This window comes from Ascidiella aspersa, chromosome 2 (genome assembly GCF_963924565.1).
Source record: "Ascidiella aspersa chromosome 2, kaAscAspe10.2, whole genome shotgun sequence".
Classification (NCBI taxonomy): domain Eukaryota; kingdom Metazoa; phylum Chordata; class Ascidiacea; order Phlebobranchia; family Ascidiidae; genus Ascidiella; species Ascidiella aspersa.
The window spans coordinates 31,078,295-31,097,726 of NC_139448.1; the positions used below are offsets into that span (position 1 = coordinate 31,078,295).

Consider the following 19,432-nt stretch of genomic DNA (forward strand, 5'->3'; position numbering starts at 1 on the left):
AACCCTTTGGATTTAACATTATTTTAATTTACAAATACCTGATTGAACTTAAACATAATCAGCCCTCCCAACAGAAGAATATATTTATCACATTTAAAAAAAATCTAGAATTGTTTCTAATGTTGTTTAGTCTTATATTTAATGTTTAAATTAATTTTTTCTTAGAAAAAAACGTTATATAAGTATTTATAATTGGCCGAATATCGCTCAAAGATTTCTGGTAATCGGAAATAAAAAAAATTCTAAAAACATTTTTTTGGGCAAAACATAAGAATAAAAACGTCATTATCAACCTCCAAAGCCATTGCCATAGAAATAGAACTCGTTAGTCGTGACCAAATTTGTGCTGAAATCATATTGACGACAACGTAAAGCAGTTACGGATCGCAACTGTACAGAGACGTCTGATCTCTGAATGTCACATGCTTCTACTTGACATTACAGGCTGTGCTGTTGCAATTGCACTTGGATTGCTATGCTTTATTTCATTTCTTTCTAGTGTGTTTTTTGAAAATGTGGTAGGATTCCAAAGTAAACCAGCGCCGTTTATTTTATTACCAGGTAATGCATTATGTTTTGTAATTAATGCTTGTTGCGGAGTCGCACTTAGACGTGTCATCTGATACTGACCGCGCGCAGTGATTCGTAATCCAAGTGCTGGTGACGCGGTACAATAGTGAATCTCGAGGGATTCCCAAATGAGCCGCGCAACGTTTATAAAAATACGGCGCTGGTCTAGAATCCTACCACAACGAAACAACATTTGGGTTAGGGCACAGGTTAGCGTTTGGGTTAAGGTGGGTCAAGTATTATTATTAAATTAGGAATATAATATTACTTGACCCACCCACACCCAAACGCTAACCCGCATCCTAACTCAAATTTTGTGCGTTGATTTTAGAACTGTGGTAGGATTCTAGACCAGCGCCAAAAATACCCTACGGTATAATTATAGATAGCGTTGTAGACAGGCATGCGAGATTTCAACGCGTACATTAGCCAACTGGAAATGTTATGGTGTTTTTACGTGTTGCCATGCTATAGTAGTTGGGTATTCAAGTTTTAAAATTGTATTTATCTTTAAGTATAAACTACATATCTGATAAAGTTTGAGAAACATAGGCTTAGTTGTATTTGCAAACTAACTTATTTTTCTCAATCGGACCAAAATAACGCTTTGGAACATTCCAGGTGTGTGTTTAGATTTAAAGAACTATAAATCTTAATGGCTGCCACTTCTTTGACCCCAGATTCACCTTGGCCAACCAATAAGGATGCATATGAACTGCAAGAAGTTATTGGTAAGAATCAAGTCCGTCTATCTTAGTTTTTGTGCTGTACAAGTTGTTATAGATCTATCAGGAAATTAGCTATTATGTAGGAGTTGGCTATTTGACCTGGGTGGTCTTTTTTATGCTTGCAACCATAAGTGCTTATACGTTGCTTTGGGTTAAGTTTGGGGTTAGCATTTGGGTTTGGTGCTAGTATTACATTTAATTTCCTGAGTTTTGCTTAATTTTAATGATTTATTTCAATGGATTTGAATTTACTCCTTAGCCAGGTAAATAGCATAAGAAATTGCCTATAGGCGATTTGCCTAGAAGTTATACCTTAAAATGACGTTGGGAAGTAAAATATTCGCGAAATACTATGCAGAAGAAGAAGAATTTAAATATATATGCCCCTTAGTAATTGTTTGGACCATCAATTATCTGAAATCCGTTGAACAAATCAGTTTAATTTTCAGTTTAAATGTCTGATTAGTTTTCCGTTGAGGCAATTCCTAGCTATAACTTTTGTTTAAAAGTATGTATTTGGAGGGTTTTTATTTGGACCTTTTTTATCTCCACTGCATGAAGGATAATGTTCATAGTAAAACAAAGCATATTTTATTTATGACATGTTAGGCTGTTCTTATTTCAAGCAAGCTTTGGGATTTTGTTGATTTGTTACAATTAACTTCATCCATAGCCCCACAAATAAAACACTAGTATATTGCTTTGATTTGTTTTAAACAATAAACTTGCATATTATTATGTTATATTGTATGTTACCAGGACATGGAGCTACTGCTGTTGTACAAGCGGCGTATTGCAAAACGAGAAAGGAGATGTGTGCAATCAAGCGTATCTCGCTCGAGTCGACCAACCAAGACGAGCTATTGGTATTTTCGAAACGTCCCACTTCCCCAGATGCGACAAAAGTAATATAAAACACAAGTAGCATGTCGGATGCTGGCTTTTGCAAAAAGCATTGCGTGAAGCCGTTCCAAAACGCTGCTATCCTCAAGTCTATCGTGTTGTGTGACTTACCCAAATGTTTGATTGGGAACAAATCCATTTTAAACCAAAATTATGATTTCCTTAAATTAATAGATTACATCCGATACCGCTAAAATAAATTTCTGATTCTAGGTAGTAACTTGGCTACTCTATAAATAGGCTGATTATAATGCTTTTAATGTAAATAGATATATTAAGTAGAAAGCTTGCTTTTGTTGAATTTAGTTTTAAAAATTTAGTGTAATAGCTTTGCTTTTGGACAAACACCATGAAAGCACCACTTCTCAACCTTTAATGAGTTGTGCCCCTGCTTTCCTGGGCTCGAAACACTTTGTGACTCCTCCGGTGTGTTGTGGTACTCCCCTTGTAGCGAAAAACAACATATGTAAAACAGTCACAATTCACAAGGCAGTTCTTTAAAGTCGCAATGAAAACCACAAAAGTGTATTTAACTTGCTAAAAATTTACCTCCTCCCTGGGGTGAGAAACCCTGACCTATACAATATACAACATCAAGATGTTTCAAAGCAAACTTTCATCTTTGACTGAAGCATCACTACTTGTGTTTTGTATGGACTTTTGTGGACTGGTGCACTATAGATATGTCAATGCCACTAAAAATAAGTGCAAACCTGCAGCGTTTGACAAAATTTTACTCATTCTGCTTTTGCTGTAAATCATTTCTTAAGCTACAAATCAGTAAAAAACGTGCAACTTGATTGTGGTTTAAGGCACTGTAGTCAGCTGGCTTTTCGCAATTAATAAGCTGTTAGTCGTAAATACTGATAAATTCAATTATAATTACAGATTCAATTAAAAGTTTTAAAATGATTGATAAAGTTTATAGTTATCATTGTAAGTGAAAAAGTTTTTTTCCTAAAAATTAAAAAAAAAAATTTCAAGAAAAAGTCATTTATAGGTAAACGGCCTACTGTAATTATGTTGATTGATATTTTATTATGAATACAGAAAGAAGTCCAGGCTATGAGTCAGTGCAACCATCCCAATGTGGTTTATTTCTACAAGGCTTTTGTTGTCAAAACCGAAGTTTGGCTCATCATGAAACTTTTGGGCAGAGGTAATATTAAAGATTTTGCCGTTTTGCGTACTAATATTTTGCAAAGCTGGCAAACCACCATACGCAAAGATTTCTAATTCATGACGCGGTATGAGTTAACCACATGTTTGTTCGCATAGTATGCATTTCTTCAACAAAAATGACAATAAAAATGTATCTTTTAACTTTAGCAAAAAAAAAATCCCATATCTATTTTGTTATTCACATGGTACGGGTAGGAAAATAAACTTTTTATTTCTAAGATAGCAATACATTTTGGTTGTTTATATGTTTTGTAGTCAATTTTGATTTTTAACAAAACTACTGTTGACATCGTTTCATAATGCCAACACGCTTTACTAAGTATTATTTCACAATAGTCTGTATCAAAATCATCAACAATCAAACTGACAAAAACATATCTACACACTTGGTGATGAGCTTCCTGTTTTAATGTTTGTTTTCAGGTTCTGTGCTCGACATCATAAAGCACAGGGTAAAGTCGTCACAATACCAAAACGGTGTTTTGGAGGAAACCACCATTGCGTCCATATTAAGGGAGGTCCTCAAGGGTCTGGAATATCTGCACAAAAACGGACAAATTCACAGGTTTTTCTTTAGTTTTTTATTTAGTCTTCTGGTTAGAGATAAAAGTTTGATGCATTTAACTTAGCTTGTCGGTTTTGTGCTTAAATTGCAAAGTCGTCAAGTATTTGTTTTTGCATGGTAATGTACAAAAGTTAGATAATAGAGAACTGCTATTTTAAGACAACCTAAATAATTAAAGGTAATTAACAGTTTTAAGTTGCAAATCACAAATAATTTTCTTTGTAAAATTGGCGACGTACCAGATAAACAGGCTAGATAATTGGATATATAATGCTGTCTTTAAGACAACCTGAAGTTAAGCTATTTGTAATAAGTAAGTAAAGGTAATTAACAGACCTATTCATCGCAAACCTATTTTGTAGTTTTTATGGTAAAAAAAATGTAAAGCCTATTTGAATTGATACTGAGTAGTAGCGTTTGGAATGTTTACATAGGTAAATGCTTTTGTGTAACATGTAACAAAACACCGGGCATTAATGCCTAACAAGCACATTTCACATGCACATAACTGTTAGGAGGTCAAGTGTGCATTGCCACCCTTTTTCTGCCTTTGTCAGCATGTTCTTTCCAGTTCACGTAATAGTGCTGGTGGTAAAAGGCTTTCTGAACTTGCTGACTTTCCATTTTAAATGGTTGCTCTTTCTGTTCCCACTGTTTAAGCTTAAATACATTTCTGATTCCTGTGCACACAAATCTTACAATACACACATGACGGCTATTTGACAGAACTTCAATAATGTCACTGTTTGTATGATCTGATTGAAACTGCATTTTTATGTGTTTGTACCTGAATAATGTTAACCACATGTCCTTAAGTATCTCAAAATAGTAAAGTATGTATAGGTACAGGCAAACTGTGCTTGCAAGCCTCTTGCAGCTTCTTGACATGCAGTTTTTGGCTCTTCTGTTTATAGAGTGATATCAAAAAATAGATGGAGAGGAACCATAGATAAACAATCTGTGTTTAGTAATGGATTTCATTTTCATTGTGACAAATCTATATTCAAAGAAACCCCCCTGCATTGTACTAGTTTACCATGTAATGTAAAATTGCAATAATGGTGCTTCAAGGCAATACAACAAAGTACAGCAATTTTTGGCTTGTTTGGCTGTTACAAACAATGACTATAAAGAAAACAGTCTGTTAAAAATGCATAATATTCAGAATCTGTTGCCATGTTCTTAAAAATTCTGTTTAAGCCATCATGCTACTCTCACATCGTTACACAAAAAATTAACTTTTATCCAAGTTTACGGCTCAAAAGTTTAGAATGCAGCTCGCATGTTGAAAAGTTTGCCCACTCCTGATGTATAGAATGCCATTCTTCCAATTAGGCATATATATTTAACTACCAAGATAAATATTAGTCAAATATATGTCTACATAACAAGTAAAATATTAGCAAACTGGTGGAATGTTGAACCCTAGTGTGCAAGGGTTTGGCATATTGCTGCTGTTATGTATTCACAAGGAATATTGCAATTGAACTTGGTATTAGACTGTTAACTTGTATTTAAAAAAAGTGTCAACTGGTGAATAGCATTGTTATGTTTGGCATGAGACATAAATTAATCCTCGTTTTGCTTTTTTAGAGATGTGAAGGCTGGAAATATTCTTCTTGGCGACGATGGAACCGTGATGTTGGCAGACCTTGGAGTCAGCTCCTTTATTGCCGCGGGCGGAAACATGTACCGCGACAGGACGAGGCACACTTTCGTCGGAACTCCCTGCTGGATGGCGCCAGAGGTCATGGAGCAGGTAAGAGGCGTCTTCTAATTTTTGGTGAACTGTTAACTTGTAAATATACAATAACCTGTTAAGTGTAAGTGTTGTGATATTAGACTTATTTGTGTGTGGCTACCACCGCAGACAAAGTGGTTTGATTGGCACAACAGATTTAGTAATAGTTTAGTAGAACTCAACCAATATCACTTTTTTCGACCGATACCGATAACAGATTTTTTATGTTTTTGCAAACTTCGCATGATGCTAAACACATCAAAAGTTTAAACCAAACACTATGTTAAGTCAGTCATTATTGAAAATGAAAACAAATCATGAATTTGCAAGTTGAAAAATAGGAATTTGTTTGTTTTTATGGCAAAATTGTATAATATTTTAAAATGTTGGCAAAATATCGGCTAAAAATTACAGATATAGTGTAGTTGGAATATTTAACGATATTATAAGTAAAACATTATGTCGGTCTATTTCCAATTTTAACCAAGATTTGTTTACACAATCTAATTGGTTGCGTGGGTGTATATAATTATCTCTCAGACATTATATACGCATTTGTAAAAAAGTGTGAAATCAAGCAGAGGCACAATTGCGGGATTTAAATCGAGTTAATTATGTTTTCATTATTTGAAACAAAGATACGAAAATTGTACTCAGTCCCGACATCTTTTAGAAACTTCAAAAATCCTTTGTGTCCTTTTTAGCATTTTCAAGTTGCGTTTTACAGTTGTACAGCAGTCGTTGGCCTTTGTTGTTTTAGGCAAGGGATAGTAGATTCCTTCCCAAACGATTGCCGTCGTATCCCGATGCTGGCATTTATTATTTATTCGCGGCCAGAACAGTCGTATCGGAATGTTGTTATAGAACCCAGAGTGCTTGGTAGCTCTGGGTTGTAAAGCCCATTGGCCTAAAATGTGCTTTTAACGCAATTTCGTGCTACAGTAATGCATTTTATCTCGTGCTAATGTTATTAATGCAAACGTTATCTGTCGCTAAATTCTGTCGAATTGCCATGTGCTGTTGTCACTAGAAAGTTCTGGCAGATGACGTCATGGCAACATGCGCCGCTGGCAGTTTGCGCAACCCGCTGTATGCTCTTTAGATAACCGGAAATGTTCTACGAAACAAATTAGTGTTTCTGCTTGTTTGAGTTCTGATATGGCTGGCGCAGACTGCGTTTGACTATTAACCTTTACATAATACAGACCTAGTAAAACTGACCTTTTCAATTAAAAATAGCTCTACACGTCTTTTAGCATAATTTTAGAATATTTAGTTTTAAAAATTATGTTTGTAAGACAACCTCAATTTTCCTTACACACCAGATTGCCACCCTCCCCCCAAAAGTAATAATTGGCCACCCTTAATCTTCAAAAAATATTCCTTCCCAAAACACGTTGTTTAAGTTAAGAAATTCTGACTAACTAAGCACTAAATATAATCAGACTCTGTTTATTTAAACAAACTAAGAAAAAGGACTGTAGTTTACTTTAGATTTGTTTATTAATGCATGACTTAACGTTATTGCGTTTTATTTCAGGCCGCAAACGGCTATGGTATTAAGGCTGATATCTGGAGTTTCGGCATTACAGCAATTGAGCTTGCCACAGGGAAAGCACCATACCATCAATTTCCTCCAATGAAGGTCGTTGTTTAGTGCTTATCCTATGCTTTGTTCGGTAATACGTAATTATGTATTTCATTTTTGCAACAATATCGTTTTATTTGCGAGTCGCGTACAAATCTATCTTGCTTAGGAATTTAGGATATGTATTTTGCATTTTTACGTTGTGCCTGATGCTATCAATATCTTTGTATTTTTATTCCATTTTTAATTAACCTTTTTATTTACAAGCGAATTTTGCGAAACTTTTGAATGTATTTCACGTGAACCACACCTTTCTTATTTCCTGTTAATTCACTTCAGGAATAACTCAAGACAATTAACGTAAAGCTAGTTAGGCCCAATTCAAGTTATTTAATTGGAAACACTTCGGTTTAAGGGTAATACTTTGTACATAGCAAATAACAAAATCTTAAACATGTAGCAAGCAAACACTTTTCATTTACAAAATGAAGGAAATAGCTTATCATTCTATTTTTGAATTCGCCTAACTCTTAAGTCAAAGTCGTCACTTGCCCAAACGACTTGACAGGCATCTGAATACAACAGTGAAATCATCGACAGTGACACAATACAGTAGTTCTCCAACCTTTTTTCTTGCGACGCCTTTCAAAGACTTTGTTGACCATGCAACAAACCAATTACCACAAATTTTACTAATTTTAACTAATATCCATACACGAAAACCAATTCTGTTTTTTTGCTTGGTAAAGAAAATCACATTCCATTTGCGGCAGATGCGAAACCGAATCACTATGTGATGCCCTTGGAAAATTAAAACGACGCACCAGAGTGTCGCGACGGCCAGTCTGCGAAACTCTAACTTAATCCCACAGTTTACTTTTATCATTCATTGCACATTATCACACATATTACTTTCATCGCTTGAAATGCTTTCGCGCAATAAGACACAGAAAGTGGCCTATCAAAGATCAGCAAGAGTTATTTTCACCCAAGGTGAACGATTTTCGCAGGTCCTAATTCTGACCCTTCAAAACGATCCCCCGAATCTCGACACCGGAGTGAGCGACAAGAGTATGACGAAAAAGTACAGCAAGCAATTCCGCAAGATGATTGAAAGCTGTCTGCAGCGGGATCCTGAAAAGCGGTGCGTTAATATATTATTTAAACAGTCTAGTTAGCCAAATAAGCATCTTCTTTAATAAGGAATGTTCAGAGTAAATTCTGGAATAATAGATTTTGGATCCTGTTAACGAATCCAGAATTTCGAGTCCTGTATATCTTTTAATAATATTTATTCACCGTTTGCTTTATTGGGTGGATTCATCAGAACATAGAACTGGAATTTAAGCAAATTTTTAGGGAGGTTCAAAGCAGGGCTGGGGAGCCACCGTAAAATAGCATTATCTCCGGCTCCAGCTCCGGAGCCATCAGGCAATTATTAAATGGCTCCGGCTCCAGCTCCGGAGTCGTAAAACTCAATCCTTTGGCTCCGGCTCCAGCTCCGGAGTAGTAAAACTCATATCCTTTGGCTCCGGCTCCAGCTCCGGAGCCATCAAACACACACCCAATGACTCCGGCTCCGGTGCCACCAGTCACTTATTCAATGGCAAGTTTTAAAAATTGCTTTTGGCTAAATAACGTTAGAGATGGAACAAAATATAATTTCTTAGCTTTAGCACCACAAATTGTAAAATGGCTCCAGCTCCACAAAAATAATAAAAAGGGCTCCGGCTCCACAAAAATAATAAAAATGGCTCCGGCTCCGGCTCCAGCTCCACAAAAATAATAAAAATGGCTCCGGCTCCGGCTCCGGCTCCACAACAAAAAATAACAATGGCTCCGGCTCCGGCTCTGGCTCCAGAGAAAATGCTTAGCTCCGGGCTCCGGGCTCCAGCTCCGGCTCCGGCTCCCCAGCCCTGGTTCAAAGTAGAATCCCAGGGTGGTCTGCAATAATAGGTTTCGAACCTGGATTAATGAATCCAGAATATCGAATCCCCTTTATTTTTTTAATTATTTATTTTTTACTCCCTACTTTTTTGGGTGATTTAATCATAATATACCCAACTGACAAAACAATAATTATTCGCAAAACTATTTGCTGATATGTTGATATTATAATCGAAAAATTAAATTACAAACGATTAACGTTCTAATTAAGCATTGTTTAAATTGTGATGCGAAACTACACAAAAACAGAAAACACAAAAGAAGTACGAGGTTCTTGTCCAAACTTATTATTTTGCCATAAAGTGAGTGCATTTGCAACACGATAAACTGGAAAAAACATCCCTCGTATTGACCACATTGACCTTTAAATGACTAAATAATCCGACTAAGTAATTAATGTGCTCCAACTTCAAAGATCTGTCTGAAAAGTGGTGGTATTGAATAGTAAGTAATTACTTTTTGTTACTTAGTTAAAGAGTCCAGAAGGGCGAAATCACAGTTGTTGTGGACGTATGTGTATGTATCTTTTATTAGTTGAAACATGAATCAATTTGTTGGTATTCATCACTATTCATATATGTTACAACTTAAATTTTTTTTTGCATTTTATAAGTGAAATACGTATTGTTTGGCCTATTCCGTAATTCAAAATAGGTCCTGCGTTGACACTGTTTCGCACGGCGCTTAAAGATTTGCTATGCCTAGGCCCTAGGGCAAGGATGTCCAACATTTTAGCAGAATGGGTCGCATTGCCACTTTAAAAATTTCGATCGCCCGCAAAAGCTCTCAAATTAAAGGGGTGACGTCATATCGTGACGTCATAAAACAACTTAACCTATAAGCACCCGCTCTTCGAGAGTGAACTCGTGCGCAAATATGCAAGTAATCTCGACCTTATTGATTTTTTTTATTATGGCGAAGCGCAAAAACTTTGAGTTTACATGTTTGGGCTGATATATTTCCTTAAAACGGTCCGCAAAAACACACGTTTAGAAAGACACATCTTGCTTAGCAATAATGGGTGCATGAAGCATTTGATGGATGTTATAATGCGACATTAGACTCGAATATAATCCCAGAAAAAACTTAAGATTATACCTACATCAAATACTGCGCGTTCTACACGTTTTGATGATAGTCGGAACAATTGTTTTAAATATAGGCTACTGAAAGTTAGAATAAGTGGTGGACCGCACGTAAATATCAGGTGCCGCAGGTTGGACATCCCTGCCCTAGGGGCTTGGAAAACTAAGAATGTTGTTAATAACAACACCTTAATCCGAATGTAGCTTTCAGTTGATCATCTTATCTTAGCCGTATTCCAAAATATTTTGTTGAGGTGTTGATCAATTAGGTAACCCTCAGATAAGTTATTCTTATTCATTTGGATGCCTGAACCCCTTAAACCTTATTAAAGGGTCAATTCAGAAAAAGTTCTGTAGTTCAAAAAAATATGGTAAAAATCCTATTGCTATTATTTTTATTGTTTATATTCGGATCTAAGCCTGTTCAAACACTGCCAATTGTATCTTTTACCAATGTCGTAGGATCCAAAATAACCACAAAAGTTAATACAGTTCTAAAGCAAATTTATTAAAATACAGAATACCCCATTTACATAAACAACGGTATCAAGCAACTGCAATTTTAGCTATTTTAATAATTCTGTTTTAGATCTTTTTCAACCTGTAGTTATTTTATATAGCGTCAAAAGCTTTTATAGGTGTGTTCTAAACCAATATACATGCTACTACTTTGCTATGGTCGCGTATACACATCTTTATTGTTCAAATATTAATATTTTCACTTCACGTATCGCCAGACCAACCGCCACTCAGCTTCTAAAAGATCCGTTCTTTAAAAAAGGCAAGGCAAAGGAATATCTGATGGAGCACCTTCTCACCACTGCGCCGTCGCTTAAAGACCGGGGAAAAACAGTACGTGGAATTTATTTTTAAGATTTCGTTCGACACAGAGAATTTGAGCGAATTCCCACCTCATTATTTCTGCTCTGATTTTAATTTTCCTGGCTTAACACAAGTTTTAAAACGTAACTTCACCTCGAAAATAGCAGCATCTGTACTTACATTTGAGGATGCTCGATACTTTTTATTTCATTACCCGATATTTTAAAACTAACGCAGTTTGACCCGATACCAATTGATGTCATTAATGAGCCCAAACAAACAAATCAGACTAATTAAGACATTGACAAAGTAATCTTTTTCAGGTTAATAGTAGGCCGCCAAAATTTGCTTTAACGTCAAACGTTTAGTTGCACCTTCTGTTATTAACCAACTGTTTTTATATTTACCGTTCAAAATCGAAATTACCTCGTTGGATTGCAAATCATGGCGGAAATTTATGCATTAATTTGGTATCAGATAGGCACCTATTCAACCGTAGTATCGTTTATCACCGCTACGATATTATCCAGGGTTGCGACAAAGTCTTTGAATTGCTTTGTGTATTGAAAAGTTTTTTTTGACAAACCCTATGTTTTTAAAAAAGTCTTTGATTAGTCTTTAAATTTACTTTATGTGTAGCTTCAAGTTATGTACGTAAAAAAATTGACCAATTTTTTATTGTGTTGACCATGGCATTTTTCCTGTTTTATTTTTAAATTACATTAAAAAGGCCCCGAGCGATCGAATTTTCCATCTTTAAAATGCTATAAATTTCCATCGAAAAATCTTTCAATATTTTTGATTTTTTAGGTAAAACTGTTTGGCAACCCTGTAACCAGATACTTAAAGATATATAGCTATAAAGCCTATGGAATAAAACTTTCAAGCTATTCGAGAAAAATACCGGTATAAGCAAAACAGCTCGCACCCAATTCGCATTGAGGGATAAAGTCTAGCAAACACTGATCTATTGAACTTATCATTCTCCCAAAATATTCAATGAAACGTATCATTAGTACATAGTATTACGTATCATTAGTACACCGAAAGCCATCACAGACGCACCGAATCTGTCGATCTATGATGCAAACAGGGCAGGCTAGAAAAGGAACTTACCCGTAGTTGGATTCGAACACACGACCTCCGATCTTACCGGGACCGTCCCCCAAAATACTCATATTTTAAATGGAATTCCCATCGCGATTTAATCTCATTCACGGAATACGGAGCACTTGTTTTATACCACGGTTCTTCAAAATACATTGCTTGTTTCAAACCTAAATGTGACCCCCCTTTTTGTCTCTCCAGCCGAAGAGGGTTCCCGGATCGAGCGGAAGACTTCACCGACAGGAGGACGGAGTTTGGGAGTGGAGTGATGAGGAGTACAGCAAAGAAGAAGACGAGGAGGCGGACGAATCGCCAAAGCGTGGCCAGGTGATTGACTGGAATCGCGGATCTCGAAATTAAAACGTTTTACCACTTTACACACTATTTTCGCACTATTTAGCACTTCAGTCAGGATAATACGCTATCCGTAACATCACTTTTTAGTAACACGGTAAATGGCCTGTTTTTAAATCATCGGCAATAACACGCGACTTAAGCAAATGACACAGAGTACAACATTAGATGTAATAGTCATTAAGAGGGCACAGCTTAATTTTTTCTTGCACTTTGTTTAACCTATACTAGGGGAATGATTTGTCCCGGGTAATACGCATTTGTTATGGACACACATCGCCTTCTGCCAGAATATAGGGCCTAATATTGTTGCTGCATTCACAAGGACCGGAAATTGTGAGAACAGTATTTTAATTGTGGGAAAGTATCTACTCGATCCATTTTATACACAGTACGGAACATTAATTTCGGTTACATATTAAATAACACATTTACACTTACACGGAAATGGTACATCATAATGTGCGATGGTGATCAACAATCAACAGCTTGATGGCGTCATACATTTTTATCCACGCAAAATCGGGGCATTGCTCGAATGCACGTAATATTTTGCGCTTACTGCAAAATTATACATATTCTTGTTAGAAGTAAATACCATATTTAACCTGGGCAACGCCGTGTCAAATAAGATCAATTTAACAATTTAAATCCCTCGAACTAAGCCACTTTGTTTTAGTTTTAAATATAACTCTTAAATAACGTAATTCATATCGGAGCGAACGGCTGCGATTTTTGCACAAAATTATAGGCTCTATGCCCGAATCGGATAAAATGCGAACTATATGATCCCTAATCCTACAGTCGTCCTCTACGACACCGACCCAAGAAAACCCAAGCAACGGCCAGGCGCCCGGCTTCAGCGAGGAAGCGGTCCCCGTGAGCCCCAAGTCACCTACCCACCCGAGCTTCTACGTGCCCCCGCAGGACGCGTCAGGGGGTGACGGGGGCGGCCCAAAGTCCCCCCAGCCCCTTGCAGGCGACCCCAGACCGGTGGAACGAAGGAGCTCGACCAAAGCGAAGACCCCGGCCCCCCAACAACCGACCGCGGCCCCTGGGTCTTCCAAAGTACCCCAGATGTCCCAAAACCCTCCCCCAGTCAACCTGGTTCTTCGGTTGAGGTAAGCATTATTTATAGACTTTACCTAATTCCCCAAACCAGGGGTTTCCAACCCTTTTTGCTGCTCGTACCCCATTGTCAGGTCAGAGCGTTATTCGTACCCTCAAAAAAATATGATGGAATTTTTCAGATATATATTGATAAATTACTTTGCTTTTATAGCTCAATTAGAAGTTAAACCGGTATTTCACTAAGAATGCGAAAATCTGAAAGTAATTAAATATCAGTTATTTTGTTTGTCACTTCTTAGTGAGATATTTATTGTTGCTTCATTGATAAAGATTGCTAAACGATGGTTCGATTATACTCACGGCTACACGTAAATAATCTGCAGTTAAAAATCGCAAAAAAAAAAACTCTGTTCTGTGGCCCAAGGTTCTGCGTACAATCGTTCCCCTTGATGTTCAATCTCGATTGCATGTAACTGTGCCCTACGTCATTCCCTAAAAGGCATTTTTTATAGGTCTTTGTTTAATAATCATTCTTTTGCTTCTTTTTTCGATTGCGTGTAACTGTAAGCGACGCACAGAATTCTAATTGGCAAAAAATAAATTGCGCTGCTTTGAGCGTAGCTTTCAGAAATAGAAATCTTTACTCCTACTCAGCGGTATAACTATACTGCTGTGCTTTTTTTTCAGTTTTTCTTTATTAGTTTTTTACAGTAAAAAATGAGTTTTTATTAAAATTTTATGTCGTAACGACAGCGAGCCTCGCATGAATAAGGCCACGCTTTCATCGAACAGTTAGCGCCTTCTAGAAACACGCGTTAGTTCCTCATTTACCAAAAGTTTTTAGATCAGGTGTTCGTACACTTGGGTTCGTGGCCCCTTGGGGGTACGTGGGCTAGTCTAAGGGTTCATGAAGGCCTAGTTTAATTTAATTGTGTATAATTTAAGAAATATTTTTTTTTATTCAAAAGTAAGTTGTTTAATTGAAAAAATGCTTTTGCCTTTTACTTAAATGTGTTTAATGACGTCATCTATATTAATCTCATTACGACCCTAGTTCACGCAAGCTAAAAAATTGTTTGCGGAGCGCGCGTTTTGTTTCACATAATTTCACAAAATTGGCTTCGGTTTTTGTAATTGTATGCTGGAACGGCTAAACTGTTGCCCTTATCAAATATATTGCTATTTAATGCCTATTGATCTTGGCTTAAAACGAAAGCTTTGCCTATCGCCTGCTATAATCGATCGCTACCAATTCGATAAAAACGCTTAGTAGAGGCGCAACGCCCTTATTGACATCGGCTAAGTCAGCTCAAACACTTACTGTATGCAGAGAGTGTCGTAACGCAATATTCTAAATAGCAAGTACTGTTTAACAATTTCTATTGATTATTTGGAAATCATAGGACCTGGTTTTTATTTATAGAATTTAGATCAGAGGTTCCCAAACTTTTTTTTCTTGAAACAATTTTTTATAAAACTTTTAGAAATGATGTCATGAAACCTGCTGTTTTCAGTTTCACAAATGTGAAACTAAAACAAAGTTCTAAACACATTTAAGAAGAAGGCGCCAAACGCCTTTTTTTATTTTTTTCTGAAAAAATCATGCCATTTTTTAATTTACACACCAAGATTTCATTTACATTCCTACTCAATTCCTCCCCAAGGCATTGTTCCTGTAAAATTAGGTATAGTGACACAAATGAAACTAAATTCTTCAATAAATCTAGCTTTTTTAAATTGGTCTGTGTCCCATCTAAAAAGTTTCCATGGCCCACTGGTTGAGAACCGCTGCCCTAATACTTGGCCACTTTTCCCCAAGGCGTCCATGGACTCCAGTTCAATAAAACCTGATTTAGATGCATTGAACGAATTTCCACAATCTGTTTTGAGTGTTTATTTCAGTTTCTGTTGACCTACGAAAGGTTACGAATAAGAATTTATATGGTATTCTTCTTATATCGTTAACGCTAATATTGTTTTGAAATGAAACCCTATAAAAGAGCTGGTAATAACTTAAAGTTCTCCTATTGCTTTCTTTTTAAACTATCTGCCTTATTATGTGAATCTGTCAAACCAAGTCAACATCCGTAGCTTGCCTAATGCCGAAAAAATCACCAATTTTTTCATGCGATTAAAATTCCATTTGAATGAAAAAATGCAGGAATGCCCAGCAAGAGCTGCACGACATCAAGTTCGACTTTAAGCCGGGCCAGGACACGCCAGACGGCATTTCGCAGGAGATGGTCAGCGCCGGACTGGTCAACGGTATGGACAAGGTCATAGGTGAGCGTTGTGAACTAACAAAACGCGCCTTTTCGAAGCAATCTATTACCCCGGGTGATTCATTTTAGGAAATTTTGTGTTGTGTAAGAAAAGGCGATTTCGGCTTTAGAGTATCGTTCGTGTTTACAAAATCTTGAAACGATCATACCAGTGTCGATAACTTATGTGCACTTAAGTCATTGTTTTCAAATGAATTAAATTGACCCGAGTTTTGTGGGAAAAATGACTTGACTTATGCGCACTTAAGTCCTTGATTTCAGAAGACTTGACTTGACTTAGTCTTTTGGGTAAAATGATTTGTATTAACTTAAGTCTTTCGGATAAATGACTTGATTTGACTTAAGTCCTTTGAACAAATGACTTTGGTTAAATAAAGTGTTTTCATTGAACATTTTTTGTAAAATGGGTTATTAATCTTATTTATGCACATACAACAACTTGCTTGCTATATGATGCAATTTTGTTGTTATTTTGTTAAGTTTATTATAATTGGACAGGTCTTAATACTATGGTATTATAGAATATTCTGCTTTAGATGATATGATTTGTGGATCTTATTGTGTGTTTTCCCGATCCAACCGATTTAAGCTCTTAGTCAGGCGAATATTTATTTTAACCCCTCCAATGTGTCGTTCCCAGTCGGTGAATATCAGAACCAGACAGCATATACGTAAACAAAACAAAACCGCTTTACAACACTTCTTGTTATCCCCAGTCGCCGCCAACCTCTCGAAATTGGTCACGGATGGTCCGCACCCCATCTCCCTGACGTTTCCCCTGCACCCGGGCATCCTGGCGTCCAATCAGATCGCCGACGAAAAGACGCTGCTCGGTTTCGCCCAGCTGAGCATCACCGACTCGCCCAAGTAGCGAAACTTACTCGCGAATTTTATCTTGCCGCTAGATGGAGATTTATTGATGTCGTCGTCGTTTCTCGTTCTTCGCGCTTTGTTGCGATTTTTTGCCTACAAGCGCTAAACGCATACTGGCGCTCTCGAAACAAAAATGCTATTAGTTTTTTGATTTAGTTCGATATTTGATTCTATATATGTCGCAGATATGCGATATAGCTGGCTATTTATCTCCCACTCTGCGCTAAAGAGGGGTGCTATATCGCTACTTATACCCAATCTTTTGGGCAAAACGTACCGCCGCCTGATGCGATACCGAAATGGCCTTAAAACTTTGATGAAATCAGCACAATTAATATAACCGAACCGTCCAAATCAACTGCTTTTATTCAGTAGAAAGTGCTGAAACTAAGATATCTTTGAGCAGTTATTAGTTTAGTTAATATTGTCATTTATATTTTTGGATCGCAAACCAAACCAAGGCTAAAATGCTTAAATTAAATTGGTATTTAATGGGCACCGAAACCCCCTTAGTATGTAATGCGAGTACGAATAAAATGCAACTCGTTATTGAGTGGATTTCGATACGATATTATCGGACGACCCAAACGCTAATTCCTCTTTTTTTGTCGGCTAGTTGTTATATTTTCTGCTGCGTTACTAATCTTACCTTACAGTTTCTGCCGCGCAATCTTTGCTGGTGATTGTGTGTTTATTACGGCGCTTCGTCCATTTATTTATTGCGGCAGCAGATTTTGCCGCGCCTTAGTATTTAGACAAATTATAGATCAATCTGCTGTACGGTGATTACGTGGTTTAATGTCGCATTTTCTTAAAATGCAAACTAATAAGTTCCTTATTGCTACAGTTCACGCCGCAATGTAAAGTATTTGAAAAACGAGATCACTTTTACAAATTCCGTTTTTTTTACTGTTTTGGCAACAGACAGAAAAACAGCCGCCATGGTGGAAATCAAACAACGTGCAACACAGTCCATAGTTTACACACAGAAATTGCTGGGGAGTGCTTTTTCGCGATTCTCATTGAATCAGATGTTTTGCTTCTAATTTTTTGATAAATGTGTGGATTCGTCTGCTATTTCTTTCGCTGCCCATCGGTTAACTTTCGAAACAGTCATACAAAGTTTTAACTAAGTATCGAGCACACAAGTTTGACCATCATAACTGTCGAACTAAACAGTAACTTATTTAAAGAGCTTTTCAATATACAAAAAAACGCGCAATTTTGTTATTCTAAGTTCTATGTTCTAATCCTTACTAATATTTTTTGTTATCTAAAGCGAAAATTTTTCTTTGGTCAAATTCCCAACCAGTTTTGTCTGATTGTCTAAAATTCAAGTTGCTTTGATTTTAAAAGGCCAACCTTTCTCCAGCAACCACCCAATGTTTAAGAGGCAATTGTCCCATGTGTTGGTTTTCCCAACCTTGCCCGTAAATAGTTGCTGGATACCTTTGAACTTAAACAAAGCAACATTACCCTTTCCCTGCTTCCAATGCATTTCGATAAAATTCTTCAGTCATTTCGTTTCCGTTCCAAAATGCGTTACGCTAGCTTCCGCTATATTGACCGTTTTATTTTCGTCATTTCTTGCAATTTATTGATTTGTTTCCTTTCGGTGTTTATATAATCATCGTTTGTGTCTGCAATCTGTCCAAAGCTTCTGTCCTTATTTTAACTTGCGCGTTTTCGTGTGACGTCACTTTATCTCCATTGCAATTCGCTTCATGCGCGTTTACTGCTCGAAAGAAAAAAACTAAACTAAACACTATTTCCCCACCAGAGTTTGATTTGCCTTGAAAAACATAGTTCATTTTATATCCCTGTGTCAAGCACAAGCCAGCCAAAAGTACAAAATTGCCGTGATAAAAAGTGCTAGGTTTTAAATCCGCGCTTCTGTAACTTTTTAGGCCTTACGTTGCCAATCGAAAGGACGGGACATATTTACTACGTTTTAGTTACGTATTTGAATCTAAACCGTGCGCCCAAACGAATCACCTGCCTTGACAAACATGTTAACTATTCTAAATGTATTTACCTAAGCCCATATTATTTCGTTTTTAAATCTAGTGCCTAACCGAAGTGGGCAGCCTTGTTGACATTTTGGCCTCTAGTAACCTAAATGGCGCTTTTCATAAATGTGTGCTCTGGGGACCAATGATATATTTTGAATTTGACTTCACCAATGACACACCTAAAGTCGGTGTTTCTCTTTGGTCACGGACTTGAGTATAGTTCACACGGTTAAATTTGTTAAGATCGGTTCTGAGCAAGTTGGTCTGTTAGTGGAATAGGCACATGGCACACATTAATTGAAACTGCACTTATAAGAATAATACATGACATTTACAAAGTGAGATGGGTCGCAAAATCTTTCTCTGTTACACAATCAGTATTTGGTCGCCGCCGAAAAAAGGTTGAGAAACGCTGCAATAAGTTCACATTTCGTCCCTAAAAAGTTGTAATATTGTAACAGACCGATGTACGCGCTACTGTAAAGGAAAAAAATGGGTTTACTTTTTTATTACTATGAACCTGTAATGCATTCAAAATGCAAGATGCCACTGCATCATTATAGTTATCATGCAGTTGGGATCACATTAAAAACAATCTTCAA

General features: G+C 36.8%; 1 protein-coding gene across 1 annotated transcript; it reads left to right on the forward strand.

Annotated features, from left to right (window-relative positions):
* The first annotated feature begins 1,189 nt into the window (after nucleotides 1-1,189).
* Nucleotides 1,190-18,041, forward strand: LOC146164886 (serine/threonine-protein kinase OSR1-like). The gene is made up of 12 exons (XM_083383042.1): nucleotides 1,190-1,301; nucleotides 2,058-2,164; nucleotides 3,252-3,360; nucleotides 3,807-3,948; nucleotides 5,542-5,707; nucleotides 7,230-7,334; nucleotides 8,288-8,421; nucleotides 11,047-11,161; nucleotides 12,440-12,565; nucleotides 13,397-13,713; nucleotides 15,825-15,946; nucleotides 16,662-18,041. Exons 1-12 carry the CDS (start codon nucleotides 1,226-1,228, stop codon nucleotides 16,814-16,816), a joined length of 1,674 nt encoding a protein of 557 aa, XP_083239168.1. The 5' UTR covers nucleotides 1,190-1,225; the 3' UTR covers nucleotides 16,817-18,041.
* The last annotated feature ends 1,391 nt before the right edge of the window (nucleotides 18,042-19,432 follow it).

Excerpts from the sequence above, each read along its gene's own strand:
- LOC146164886 (XM_083383042.1), top strand. The coding sequence starts at position 1,226 with ATGGCTGCCACTTCTTTGACCCCAGATTCACCTTGGCCAACCAATAAG. Across the intron at positions 3,949-5,541 it reads AAAAACGGACAAATTCACAG|AGATGTGAAGGCTGGAAATA; the intron begins GTTTTTCTTTAG and ends TTGCTTTTTTAG. Across the intron at positions 13,714-15,824 it reads AACCTGGTTCTTCGGTTGAG|GAATGCCCAGCAAGAGCTGC; the intron begins GTAAGCATTATT and ends GAAAAAATGCAG.